Genomic DNA, 15,204 nt, shown 5'->3' on the forward strand with positions numbered 1-15,204 from the left:
CAGAATATACAGCCATCGTTGTGCTTGGTGACTGTAGAAGAGGCGATCGACAAAAACTTACAGCAGTTATGGAAGGTTGACTTAATCGGCGATTCAAGAGCTAAAAGTCTCCCAACTCATCGTCGCTGTGAGGAACACTATAGGGATACAACACAGAAGGATGCCAGTGGGCGAATTGTCGTGCGCTTGCCATTCCAAGAAGACCCAAACTGTCTTGGAAATTCAGTCGATACAGCTCGTAATCGATTTTATGCCATTGAGAGACGTCTTGCTCGTTTACCGGGGATTCGCTCGCAGTATCTATCGTTTATGCAGGAATATGAAAGTCTTGGTCACATGTCCATAGTACCGAAGCCAAACTTAGAGGAACCACATTATTACATTCCTCACCATTTCGTTCTCAAGCCAAGCAGCACCTCGACGAAGCTCAGAGTCGTATTTGACGCTTCTTGCCGTACAACATCGCAGAAGTCACTTAACGATATTCTGTTAGTCGGTCCGACCATTCAGGATGATTTGTACCTGCAATTGCTACGATTCCGCATGCATAGATTCGGCATCACTGCTGACGTCACTAAGATGTATAGACAGGTGTTTGTGGGGGAGAAGGATCGAAAATTCCAGTATATTTTGTGGCGAACGTCCCCAAATGCCGAGCTTCAAACCTATCAACTCAATACCGTAACATATGGGACCGCGTCCGCCCCATACCTCGCAACTCGTAGTTTGCATCACTTGGCGGATGATTGTAAGGATATGTGGCCCTAGGGAGCTGCGGCTGTTAAAAAGGCGTTTTATGTTGATGATCTTCTGGGAGGGGCTGATGAAATAGAAACTCTTCTCAAACTCAAAACAGAAATCACAGCTACCCTCGCTTATGGTCAGTTTCCCATATGCAAATGGCATTCCAATCATCCAGGCGTGATGGAAGATGACTCTATTAAGAAACTAAACACATCAGAGAATGAGAGTAGTAGCACACTCGGCGTAACGTGGCATCAACAAATTGATGTATTTAGCTTTACCTTCACTCCCAAGGAAATCTTTGCCACCACCACAAAACGAACAATCTTATCCACTGCATCATCGCTATTCGATCCAATCGGTCTGCTGTCGCCGCTAGTCATCGTCGCTAAGATTATTCTTCAGGAGTTGTGGCTGTTAAAACTGGATTGGGACGAGTCTATTTCACAGACTCTAAGCAATGCATGGAGCAACTGTTTGGAGTCATTGAATTCACTCTCGTCACTATCGGTACCGCGGTTTTGTTTGCAGCCCGACGCCAGGACTATTCAACTGCATGGATTTTGCGATGCCTCGATTCGGGCATACGGCTGCTGTATTTATGTGCGCACTGAGAACTCGCTAGGACAGGTCGCAGTGAAATTGTTCACGTCTAAGTCGAGAGTAGCACCAGTGAAGAAACAGTCTCTTCCGAAGCTTGAACTGTGCGGCGCACATTTGCTGTCTCAGCTGTTCTACAAAATCAAGGATATATTCTCTGAACACAACATCACGTCATATTTTTGGAGCGACTCACAGCTCGTATTGCATTGGCTGCAACAACACTCAATCACGTTATCGACCTTTGTTGGGAATAGGGTTTCTGACATTCAGGAGATGACGTCTGGTGGGAAGTGGCGCTACGTCCCAACATATCAAAATCCAGCTGATCTTCTGTCGCGAGGCTGCAACGTTAGCGAGCTTATCAAATCGACATGGTTTTCTGGTCCCTTATTTCTGTTGGAAGATTCGTTGAAATGGCCCACCAGTAGTAAACAGCTTGTCATTGACATGGACGTGGTCAACTCGGAGAAGCGGAAAAGCATGTTCACCGCGGTACAGGAGAGAAATTATATCCTCGAGATGGTCGATAATGTCAGCTCGTACAGTCATAGTCTTCGTCTCATTGCCTGGATGGTAAGGTTCATAAAGAGATGTCGGAAGCAATCGACGCCTACCACATCCTCACCGACACCAAATGAGCTTCGTTTTGCGTCGCACTGCCTTATTTGGAACATTCAACAAACTCATTTCACAGAAGATATTCGTTTACTTCAGAAGCAAAAACCATTGAAGAGTAGTTTGAAGTTTCTTACTCCCTTTTTAGAACTCGTAAATGGATTCGAGCTCGTCAAGGTTGGTGGACGATTGGAATATTCAGACCTACCAGACGGTCAAAAACATCCGTTGCTGCTGCCCAGCCAGTCTAAACTTGTTTGGAATTATATTCGTCACTTGCATATTCGCAACTATCACGCTGGCCCTAAGGCCTTAGTCGCTCTCATTCGCTTAGAATACTGGATCGTTAACGCCAGAGACTTGGCACGTCGAATTGTCCGCTCCTGTGTACACTGTGTTCGCTACAGACCATTACCACCATCTCGACTCTCTCCTGCCCGACCGTTTGAACGCTGTGGAGTGGATTTTTGTGGACCCATTAATACCTATCTACGGATTCGAGGAAAGGGGCCTACAAAATCGTACTTGGCCGTGTTCGTTTGCCTTCTCACCAAAGCCGTTCACATTGAAGTAGTTTCGGACTTTTCAACGAAGGCGTTCTTGAATGCATTGAAGCGGATGGGAGGTCGTCGAAAATTTCCGGCAGACATTTTCTGCGATAATGCCACTAATTTTGTGGGGGCATCAAATCAACTGCTTGAACTCAAAAGGTTTATGTTCAAAAAGGAGACCCAAGATGAAATTTATAGATTTTGCGCCACAGATTTTATTAATTTCCACTTTATTCCTCCCAGGGCACCTCACTTCGGAGGCCTTTGGGAAGCGGCCGTCAAGAGTGCGAAAGGGCTCTTGAATCGAACATTGGCAAACACAAGGTTTACGTTTGAAGAACTGAGCACCGTCGTAGTGGAGATAGAAGCCATCCTTAACTCGCGCCCGATATCACCACTCTCGTCAGACCCGAACGACTTCAACGCTCTTACGGCTGGTCACCTCTTGGTTGGCGAATCATTGCGTTCGTTGCCTGAGAGATCCCTCGAAAACGTCAAGTTGTCGAATTTGGATCACCGCCGTCAAGCAACGGTTTTGGCAGCAATGGTCGATGGATTACGTCAACGAATTGCGATCTCGCACGAAATGGACAGCACCCTCAACGAATCTCACTGAGGGCACAATGGTCATCATTCATGAGGACAACCTGCCCCCACTACGCTGGAAACTAGGCCGAGTGCAGTCTACAGTGCTCGGAAGGGATGGTCGTGTACGCGTGGTGCACCTCCGCACCGCGAATGGAACTTGCTGCAGGCCATTACACAAGTTGGCAATTCTTCCGGTAGTTTGAAAGCAATCCTTTCAACGGGGCCGGGATGTTCGATCAAACTCTTAAGGCCATAATATAATAAAATAATAACTTAAATGACCCTCGCCTTGTAGTACCTTACGCTCATTTTTACTCTCTTTGTTACGCTCTTGCACTAAATTTGTAATTGAATTCACCACACAGAAGCCCGCTTATGCTCAGTGCTCATGCACTTATAAACCAAATAAATAGTCATTGGCTAGCACTCAACTGAACCCGGATTATGGCGGATTTCGGATTATTATTGGATTCCAGCAGATTTCTTCGCATCGAGTTAATTAGCTCACTTGGAGATTGACACACCCCCATCCTTGAACAACGATATTGAAAGGGCTCTTGAATCGAACATTGGCAAACACAAGGCTTACGTTTGAAGAACTGAGCACCGTCGTAGTGGAGATAGAAGCCATCCTTAACTCGCGCCCGATATCACCACTCTCGTCAGACCCGAACGACTTCAACGCTCTTACGGCTGGTCACCTCTTGGTTGGCGAATCATTGCGTTCGTTGCCTGAGAGATCCCTCGAAAACGTCAAGTTGTCGAATTTGGATCACCGCCGTCAAGCAACGGTTTTGGCAGCAATGGTCGATGGATTACGTCAACGAATTGCGATCTCGCACGAAATGGACAGCACCCTCAACGAATCTCACTGAGGGCACAATGGTCATCATTCATGAGGACAACCTGCCCCCACTACGCTGGAAACTAGGCCGAGTGCAGTCTACAGTGCTCGGAAGGGATGGTCGTGTACGCGTGGTGCACCTCCGCACCGCGAATGGAACTTGCTGCAGGCCAGTACACAAGTTGGCAATTCTTCCGGTAGTTTGAAAGCAATCCTTTCAACGGGGCCGGGATGTTCGATCAAACTCTTAAGGCCATAATATAATATAATAATAACTTAAATGACCTCACGACCTGACGACCTTACGCTCATTTGTACTCTCTTTGTTACGCTCTTGCACTAAATTTGTAATTGAATTCACCACACAGAAGCCCGCTTATGCTCAGTGCTCATGCACTTAGAAACCAAATAAATAGTCATTGGCTAGCACTCAACTGAACCCCCTCGACTTTTCGGATTATTATTGGATTCCAGCAGATTTCTTCGCATCGAGTTAATTAGTTCACTTGGAGATTGACACACCCCCATCCTTGAACAACGATATTGAGGAAAACGCTCCTCGATCAAACAGAAGGGTTCGAGCCCGCGTCGAATAGTGCGGCTCAGGAGTCAAGTGGAGATCGCCAAAAGTACCAGTCGTATTCGCGGAAAACAAAAACCGGTGCCCTGCCTCCAAAAGTGACCGTGCCCACCCCACCCCCCAACTACGAAGAGAAAACCACGCAACAACCAAACGAGCCGCTCGGAATACCAGGCCGTGGAGAGGGTAAGCTGGCTTCACTTAAGTGAGTAGGGGACAATAGCGGTGCGATAGGTAGGGCGTAGGAAATGATTTAATAAAAATACAAAAGGCATAAACCAAATTCACCCAGATTATTCTACTGGGAGGGAACTGGGAACTTAAACTAGTACCCCCGACCCCTGCCACCACGACTGAAGTCCAGTTAGTCCACCAAAGCCCCAACCGCAACTTACAGAAGCCGGACGTGGAAGCACGGCGACTGTAGGTAATCCTTCCTCCTTTTCCCAGTAGTTATTTCCCTGTAGTTGGGGAGTCGGTCCGCGGTACTGGACGTGGAAACACGGTGCCCGCAGAGCTGATCCTCCCCCCTTCCCCCGTAGCTATTTCCCTTTAGTGTGGAGAGTCAGTCTGCGACACTGGACTTGGAAACACGGTGCCCGTAGAGCTGATCCTTCCCCAGTAGCTATTTCCCTTTAGTTTGGAGAGCCAGTTTGCGGCACTGGACGTGGAATAGGGCAGCAGAATAGGGAGCGCAGGGAGTAAAATAGGGGGGAAGACGGCGGCTGCAGCCACTTGCAGTGGATGTGAAAGAGAAAAAAAAATCTTGCGCAGGGCCCAGAAACTGTACGTCGCAGGAAACTAGGCAGTAACCAACGGTAGCAGGTAGCAGCTGGCGAAGCTAGGCCAAGCAAAACAAACCGCTAAATTGAACCCCGAATCATGTACAGTTGAGGCTGGTTTTACCGAAATTCCTAGCCCAGCGCCTCCACATTTTTCTGATCGCAACGACACGCGCGGCTCACTAGGCTGAAAATTGGCAACAACGCGTTTGCCGAGCCACGCGACAGAAAGAGACGGCAAGTGGCGCCGCGGGAATCAGCAGAAACGCGACCGCGTTTTAGTGCATCGCAAAGTACAGCCGAGGCCGCGAGATCAGCAGCAGCGACACGGCGACAAAGAAAGAGCGGCCGAAGCATCGGACGCTCAGGAGCAGAGCAACAGCGACGTACAGCCGCAACCACGAGAACAGCAGCAGCGACACGGCGACAAGGAGAGAGCGCTAAGAACCCGAACGGTGGCAGCGGCTACACGGCGACAACAACGACACTGCGACCATCGGGAGCCGAGCACAGGAGAGAGCCACGATCGGGTGGAGCAGCGCGGGTGGCAGAGCCCTCTGCCCCGAAACCCGACTGACGGCCAATATAAGGCGGAGCCCAAGCTCGAGCAGGGCAATCAAGCTCCAGCCTTCATCAGAGACACATCAAAATTCTAGCCGAGAACCGGAACACTGGCAAATAACTACACTCCTCGTAATCCTTTGTGCCAAACCACGAGTATCCTTCCGCAGGATCCTGTACTTCGCCGCGAATCCTTACCAAGGAATATAAGTATTCCGTGCGCAACCAAGCATCCTTCCGCAGGATCGTTCGCTTAGCATCGCGCCGTGCAACTTTCCGTGGAACCAACCGATTGGTAACACGCCGTGTATCCGTGCCAAGATCACCGAGGACCCTGTGCGTTACCGTGCATTAGTGCCGGAGCCATCGAGTCCCCAGGACCAAGGTACCCATCCCTAAACGCCACAATCCCAAAGGAGAGATGGGCTCGCGTTGGATATCGTACCGCCGGAAGGACGAGCTACAAGGATTGGCCCAAGAATTCGGACTCGAGTCAACCGGAACAGTGGACGAGCTCCGCAGCCGGATCGCCGGGTTCATTTCACGTGGCAGCCACTCCGAGGAAATACAGGCCAGGATAGCTGAGTTGGATAGCCACTTCGGCAGTATTCCTAGTCCCAGGGACCCACGGAGCCCCGCCACGTCTCCGGGAACAGAAACGCGAGCAAAGGAGGAAGGAAGCAGGGATAGGAAGCAGCTCCTGCTGTTGATCCCTGAGCCAGCCAGCACAATCCGACCAGCGGGGCCAAAATCTCCAGGTCGCCCCATGACCCTCAGGACACCACCAGGACGAGTAATTGAGGCCTCGGAGCCCCTGGCCATCGACGGAAATCTCCAGCAGGGCCCTGTTCTGGATCCGCCACCACGGGTAATCCCCGAGTTGCCCAGCACGATCCAGGGGTCAAGCATCAGCGCCACCAACCACCTGACCGCCAGGCGCCAGTCCAGGTGACAGTATCAGAACCACGCGGCATACCTCAAAGACCAGAACCCAGCACCACCGGACACCGCATCGCGATCGAACAACCAATCATCGGGACCCACTACCAAACTGGTCTGTCCCAGGGACAACGGGCCTACCGCCGAGGAGGAGAAATCTCATATTCCCTGCTGGCCGACAAGCTAAGGAAGTGGGGATTGACCTTCAACGGTCACATGGACCCTCTAGCCTTCAACGAGCGCCTGGAAGAACGGGTGGAATCGTACGGAGGAAGCCCAGAACAGTTTCCCCGAGCCATCTCAGGACTCCTGTCGGACAAAGCTGAGGGATGGTTTAGGACATTCCAAATGCAGGGAAAGAGCTGGGTGGAATTCCGAAAGGAGTTCCTAGACTTCTTCCTGCCACCTCGATACTTCCAACACCTGGAGGACACCATCAGAGGCCGGGACCAAGAGCCGAGGGAATCCTTCAGAGACTACCTGATTGAGCTGAGGTTAATGATGCAACGAGCTCGGTACACACAGGAGCGAGAATTGGATCGTGTCTACAAAAATCTCCGTCCAGAGTACCAGCTGTACACCCAAAGACAAGACTTTCACACTTTGACGGAGCTAACACAGCTATGCATGGCATACGAGACAGCCAGGGACCGCGAGGTCACTCGTACTACGGGAGCCACGCACGGTAACCGCCCGAAAGCACCGCCCTACTGGGAAAACGAGGCACTAACACCACGGAGCTCCACTCAGGAGGCATCTCGGAGAACAGAAATGGCCCACCGGGTGGTGGCCCAGGAAGAAGACAGACGGGTGGATGTGCGGCGAGCATGCAGAAACTGTGCGGAAGACGGTCATTTCAGCAGCACATGTTCCAACCGGCAGAAACTGTTCTGCTGGGAATGTGGGCGCCGGGGTGTCCGGACCATCAACTGCTGCCAGAGTCGGGAAACGACTCGAGTCTCCGCCCGACTGGGACGCGGACGGAGACACGACAGCAGGACCCCCAGGAATAACTCACCCAGTAAGTCTGGATGGAGGAAGGATCGCCGCTCTCGTCACCATCGAAAGGAAGGCCCTGTCGGCCACTCTCGACACTGGAGTCAACGGATGGTCCAGGAATTAGGGACGGAGACGAATCTGCGCGAGGTGAGGACGAGAATTACCCTGACGGATGGATCCAAGAAGGAAATAACTCAAGCAGTGCTGGCAACGGTACGACTTGATCAACGGGAAGCGCGAGTGGCTTTGCTCATCTTGCCCACGGTACTTGATGACGTCATCTTGGGTCTCGACTTCCTGTGCGGGATCCGAGCCAGGATCCACTGCGGACGTGCCTATCTACAGCTGAGGGTAAGACGTGACCAGCCAGGTACGACACCACTGGCCCCATCTGTGTCTCGACCACAGACGGTGACCTTCGCCAGCACACCCACTACCAGCCCAGCAAATCCGACCGCGCCTATGACTGGACCCATATCTCATGGACAGGCCCCGCCCAACCACAGGATCAGGAAAACTTCGGCAGAGGCAGTTGCGACACCGCTGGACAACTCCAGGGCCAGCTCGCCGAACCGGGAGTCACACAACAGGAACAGGAAAACTTCGGCAGAGGCAGGTGCGACACCGCTGGACAACTCCAGGGCCAGCTCGCCGAACCGGGAGTCACACCACAGGACCATGAAAACTTCGGGAACGACGACGACAGCACGACCGGACAACACCCGGACCAGATTGCCCGACCTGAAGCCGACCCCACCCAGCACGACCAGGACAAAGTCAACGCCACGCATCGAACAGGATGGACCCAGCAGTTCAACCAGGAAAACTCCATCGAACCAAACGACCACGAAGAACCACAGCATAACACCCCAGGACAAAGACGGGTCTCGCCCCAATCCCACAGCCTTTGCCGAGAACAGGCGGATCAATCAGGCAACCAAGTCCCAGGCACGGAAAGAGAGAGACGACGCCAAACAGAAGACACTGATAGACTACCAGCTATAGCCATTAGACGACGCCGACATTGCAAGGATTGAAATCCGTGCCGAACTGCAGTGAACTACCGTGAACTTGGCCACCATCCTGACGGATGAGCTGCCACTATTGCCCCCGGAAGAGCCTGAACCCCCGCCCACACCAGCGGCAGCAGAGTTTCTGGAGCAGGAACTTTCCAAGTTCGAGGGACTCAACGGAACATCGCAAATCGCCGAGCATACGATCATTATGCGGGACGACCGACCCGTGAAACAACGCTACTTCCCCAAGAACCCAGAGGAGGAGGAACTCCTACGCGACGGATGGATCGAGCCCTCGAAGAGTCCCAAATGCGAACGTGCGTGGACTATCGGCAACTCAACGCTCGATCGGTGCCAGACGCGTACCCGCTGCCCCGGATCAATCATATCCTGGAGAGGCTTCGCAACGCCCGTTACATTTCGACGTTGGACCTCAAGAATGGCTATTGGCAGAATCCGGTGGCAAAGGGTAGCAGGGAAGCCACGGCATTCACCGTGACGGGACGAGGACTTTTCCACTGGAAGGTCATGCCATTCGGCCTTCATTCGGCCCCAGCAACATTTCAACGCGCTCTGGACAGCGTCATCGGACCGAAAATGGAACCCTACGCGTTCGCCTACCTCGATGACATCATCGTCATTGGAGCAAAACTGGAGGAGCACATCGACAACCTGCGCGCTGTATTCAGAAGACTGAGGGAAGCGAACCTCCGACTGAACCGCAAAAAATGGAGGTTCTTCCAGAAGAGCTTTGTTTACCTGGGCCACGTCATCAGCGAGCAGGGGATTCACACCGACCCGGAAAAGATCATCGCAGTACGGAAATTAGCGCCGCCGGGCACTCTGAAGGAGTTGAGACGCTGCCTCGGGATGGCCTCGTGGTACAGGAGATTAGTGCCAAACTTCGCCACGGTGGTTCAGCCGATGACCAGCCTTTTGGGGAAGGACGACAAGTGGAACTGGACTGAGGAACAACAAACTGCATTTGAGGACCTGAAGGAAAAGCTAACCCAAGCGTCGGTACTGGCGTGCCGACGCCCTCTCACGACACCCAGTTGAGACACTGCAGCGAGTCGAGGAAGAAGTGAACACCTGCTCTTGGATACAAAGACTACGCCGACGCATACAAGGGGAACCCGAAAAACACCACAACTTTATCATGGAGAATGACCAGATCTACAGGCGGACGGGATTTCGGGAAGCGGAGGAAGACCCCATACAGTGGAAGCTATGCGTCGCTAGGGACCACAGGCGCCGGGTGCTAAAGGAGTGCCACGACCACCCAACGGCAGGACACCTGGGAATCAGGAAGACGGCGACACGCGTTTCTCAATGGTACTATTGGCCTGGACTCCATCGAGATGTAGCCCGGTACGTCGGCAAATGTACCAGCTGCCAGCAGTTCAAGGTGAGCCAACTAAAACCAGCCGGACAGATGCACACACGGCAGCCCCAGGGTCCACTCGACATTCTGTGCGCAGACTTTGTCGGGCCACTCCCTCAGTCAAAGCATGGCAATACGATGCTTTCGGTCTTCTTCGACGCGTTCAGCAAATGGGTGGAACTGGTGCCACTTCGTAAGGCCACCACGGCCCAGTTGGAGAAGGCGTTCCGTGAAAGGATACTCAGTCGCTTTGGAGTCCCAAGAAGGTTCGTCTGCGACAACGGGACTCAATTTACCAGTCGCTCCTTTCAGAGCTTCTGCAAGCAAGCTGGAATGGAACTGGAGCATACGGCCCCATATACGCCACAACAGAACCCGACCGAGAGGGCAAATAGGACTATCAAAACCATGATCGCCCAATACGTCGACGGGGACCAACGAACATGGGATGAGTTGATTCCCGAGCTCAGCTTAGCCATCAACAGCAGCGTCTGCGACACCACGGGATTCAGGCCGGCGTTCATTGTATTCGGCCGAGAGCCGCGGTTACCAGGAGCCCTATACGAGGAAACAACTCCAGGATTAGGAGAACCTACCGAAACACCACGGATAAAGGCCGAACGACTCCAAGGCCTATTCCAGCTGGTTCAGGATAACACACAGCAGGCATCGCATGAGCAAAGCAAGGCTTATAATCTTCGACGACGCGTGTGGCGGCCCACAAACGGGTCACTGGTGATGTTGCGCCAACTCCACCTATCCAAGGCAGGTGAAAGCCTTGCAGTGAAGTTGGCCCCTAAATACGAGGGACCATACCAGGTGGAAAAGTTTCTCGCACCAAACATCGTACGTCTAAAACTGCAAGCAGGACGACAACGGAGGACCGCCGGAATAGCGGACCTCAAGCCATACCACGACCCTGACATCAACGAAGATGACGACGACGCCGAACCAGCCGGACCCGACGATCCAGCAAGGGAATACTAATGCCGACGACCAGGCTAGCAGCAGCGATCATGAGGGCCACTTATGGCAGTGCGCTGCCATAACGTCCTCGCCCCAAAAGGGGCATCGCCAGCGACGCAGTAAGCTAGGTATAGACCCCTTAAGGGGATTAAGTAAGCCAGGGACCCCAGAAATATTGTAAATCGCACCGCTCAGGCAGGACAGGGTTATAACAGCTTAGTAGGTAGGATCTAACCACCCGAGATTTTCTTCCCCCACAGAATCTACGATGCGACGCGGACGCGCGAGTGACAGACGGCCCACAGGGGCAGAAGACGACACATCGGGGCATCCTGGGAGGGCACTACCGCTCGCAGACCCACGTCCACGCCGTCGCTACCCCTACGCCAACGTACGACCAGCTCACGCCAATCCAGCCAACGGTGGTCCCACCGTCAGACGAACAGACCCCATCAGCCCAGCTCATCCCAGCCGCACCGACCCGACGTCGGCCAGCGACACCAGGGGACCCTCAACGTCCCGAAGCGCCACCAAGCGCAAGAGGACAGACGAACCGGAGCCTCGCCGACAAGGCGGAAACCCCCAAAGGCAACCGACATCACCACCACCACCACCCTCCTCGACACGACGAGTCGAGGCCTCAGACGGCCTCCGCCGGCTGGGCCAAGAGCGAGACGACGGTCGACTAGGCGCGCCATTCCAAACGAGCAACGTGGACGCCGAGAGTAGGTGGGGAGACCCCGCCATGGCCGAGGAGAGCGACGAGGAAGTCCTCAACGACGGACGCTTTGGGATAAATTCCCAGCGGGCCCCTCTACGACACGATATCGAGACGCTCAATCGGTGGCTGAATACAGAGCGGGCCCAAGGCCCGCAATACTCCGACGTCAGCGAGGACGAGACTGAGGAGACACCGAGAGAGCGATGCCCGGACCCGGTAGCGACCAGCTTAGGCAGGCAGGCTACTGTCGAGGAGGAAAACCGGCCAGCGCCATCGAGCCCCAAGGATACTGGAGCACCGCCCGCTTACGGGTCGTGGCATCCTTCAACGAAGATCCCCGGAATCCCACCCCCACGGAGGCGCCACAGTGCGACCCAGCACTAAGGACACCTTGGCCTGACTCTGCGCACTCGTTGCAAAGCATCCTAGAGCAGCGCGCCAGTCCACGACGCAGTAAAAGGGCACCTGACCTTCCTGACCTGGACGGACAGCGAGGCCGAAACGGAGGAGTGGGACGGGAGTGGGTACCACTCAGAGTCCAGTGCCGAAGAGGAGGCTGAGGCAGAAGAAGCGGTAAAAGAGGAGGCAGAGGCAGAAGAGGAGGCTGAGGAAGAAGACGTCGACGAGGAGGCTGAGGCAGAAGAGGCGGAGAAAGAGGAGGTTAGTGACGAGGATACCACCGAAAAGGGGAACAGCGGGGACGACCGCTCAAAGATGAGTTTCATACTCTCCCCCCGAACCCCATCCTACTCATCTGTCCCCAACCAAACGGAACTTTGCGCATACTGGCCCAACTCTCCTGACCATCGAATAATCGGCCCACATCGAACCGACCCCCGGGTAATCACGATCAGTGACAGAGAGGAGGAGGGCACGACAGACGGACCCTCGGAAGCAGTAGCAGACAAGACACCCCAAGAGCAGGATGCGCCCATGGACCTTCGACGCATCAACCACAGGGATCGCGAGGTCGAAACCATAGGTGCGGCAACGCGGACACCTCCCCACGAGAGCAATCCCTACCGCGAGTTGCAGGGACTAACTCTCGATGATCTCCTGGGCGAAGCCATAGGGGCGGCAGAGGAGATACCTCTCCACGAGGGCGACTCCTACCTGGAGCTCGAGACGTTCGACGCCGACGACCTCATGGCACTCTTCAACGAGCTCCCGGCGTTGGACACCGTACAAGAGGAAGGAGAATGGCGGGAGGCACCCGCAGGCTGGCAGGTAGATACCCCGATGCGCCGAGTACCTCAGACCCTCATCGAAGCCGTTCAGAGAAGGCTGGACGCGGAAAGCACGTCGCGAACACGGACATTGGAGATCCATGGCGGCCAGCGGTTCCGGATCTCGGTGAACCGAAACAGGGAGGTACGGGTGTTTTTACGACCCTCCCGAAGTGAGGAGGGAGTGTAAGGGAGTGCCCTTACAAGGGGCATGTACATTTGTAAATAGAGGGAGGTAGAACCTCATTTTTATTTATTATTATTTTTTCATAGTTCGTAAGTTATTTCATATTCACCCTAACATTAAGTTGTTTCATTTCTTTCACCTAATCATAAGAGCTGTACATAGTGGAGAATAGAGGCGAAAGCCGCGTAGCGTAAAAACATCGTAAATTCATAGGGCAAACCGTGGTCAGGAAACAGTCACCGTACTCGTCATCTCTGACCGCCCCACACACAGCCACAGCGAAGAACAAGTGACGCACACATGACAAACGAGCACAGCAGGCCACGATCTACGGGAGAGAGCCACACATGCGTCACAGTCCGAAACGACGCACCACAACAGAGAGAGCGACTTCGCTCAAAATGCAGCCCAGCGACAGACCTACGGGAGAGAGCGACGCATACGTCCGATCCAAAACGGCACGCCACAGCAGAGAGAGAAACTTCGCTCAAAATGCGGCCCAGCGACAGAACGCAGTGGCCGAGCAGCAAGCAGAGGAACGAAGGCAGCGACTCTCAGCAGAAGTGGACTCACCCCCACACATGGAAAAGAGGGAGACGGCGTGATACCGATGGACGATCGGGCAACGGCCCGAGTACCTCTGCCAAGACGCTGCCTGGAAAAGAAGGGTTCGAGCCCGCGTCGAATAGTGCGGCTCAGGAGTCAAGTGGAGATCGCCAAAAGTACCAGTCGTATTCGCGGAAAACAAAAACCGGTGCCCTGCCTCCAAAAGTGACCGTGCCCACCCCGCCCCACAACTACGAAGAGAAAACCACGCAACAACCAAACGAGCCGCTCGGAATACCAGGCCGTGGAGAGGGTAAGCTGGCTTCACTTAAGTGAGTAGGGGACAATAGCGGTGCGATAGGTAGGGCGTAGGGAATGATTTAATAAAAATACAAAAGGAATAAACCAAATTCACCCAGTTTATTCTACTGGGAGGGAACTGGGAACTCAAACTAGTACCCCCGACCCCTGCCACCACGACTGAAGTCCAGTTAGTCCACCAAAGCCCCAACCGCAACTTACAGAAGCCGGACGTGGAAGCACGGCGACTGTAGGTAATCCTTCCTCCTTTTCCCAGTAGTTATTTCCCTGTAGTTGGGGAGTCGGTCCGCGGTACTGGACGTGGAAACACGGTGCCCGCAGAGCTGATCCTCCCCCTTCCCCCGTAGCTATTTCCTTTTAGTGTGGAGAGTCAGTCATTCCGGTGCGCCGGTGCGACATTTACATAGATCTTCTCGAGGTCCCACAACAAATAAGAAAATCTTGCTGTAGTGGATCGGGCTCTGGCCAGACTGAGAGTCTGTACCCCAGCGAAACTTCATTACAAAGTAGTCCGGGATTCCTAAGCGGGTTAGGGCCCTGAGGATGACGTCCCACCTCGCCGAGTTGAAAGCGTTCTTTACGTCGAGAGTGAACACGAGACAGTACTGCTTCCGTCCTCCAAGCCACTTGGTTACCTCAATAGCTTTTGCCGCTATGTCTTTAACTATGCGGACTGCGTCCGCCGTCGATCTTGCCTTCTTAAAGCCGAACTGCATCGGAGACAGGTCATCTGCATCTACTACAGCTTTCTGAATCTTCCTGCAGATGCATCGCTCCAGCGCTTTGCCCACGTTGTCTATCAGGCAGATGGCCCTATAGGATGAAGGTTCTTCAGGGGGCTTGTGGGGTTTTGGCAACAGGACAAGCTTCTGCTGCTTCCATGGCTCTGGGAAGACTCCTTCGCGAAGGCACATGTCGAAGACATGCGCGAAGGTCGATGGATGCGCTGCCATTGCCAGCTTCACGGCGGTATCGGGGATGCTATCTGGGTTTGGGGCCTTGCCGGTCGGGGTTTCGGCTGCCACATCCAG

At 53.7% G+C, this 15,204-nt stretch overlaps 1 protein-coding gene across 1 annotated transcript; it reads left to right on the forward strand.

Annotated features, from left to right (window-relative positions):
* The first annotated feature begins 11,440 nt into the window (after nucleotides 1-11,440).
* On the forward strand, nucleotides 11,441-13,309 carry LOC121404685 (retinitis pigmentosa 1-like 1 protein). The gene is made up of 2 exons (XM_041594679.1): nucleotides 11,441-12,260; nucleotides 12,348-13,309. Exons 1-2 carry the CDS (start codon nucleotides 11,441-11,443, stop codon nucleotides 13,307-13,309), a joined length of 1,782 nt encoding a protein of 593 aa, XP_041450613.1.
* Nucleotides 13,310-15,204: the final 1,895 nt, after the last annotated feature.

The sequence above is a fragment of the Drosophila obscura genome, unplaced genomic scaffold, assembly GCF_018151105.1.
Source record: "Drosophila obscura isolate BZ-5 IFL unplaced genomic scaffold, ASM1815110v1 contig_31, whole genome shotgun sequence".
NCBI lineage: Eukaryota > Metazoa > Arthropoda > Insecta > Diptera > Drosophilidae > Drosophila > Drosophila obscura.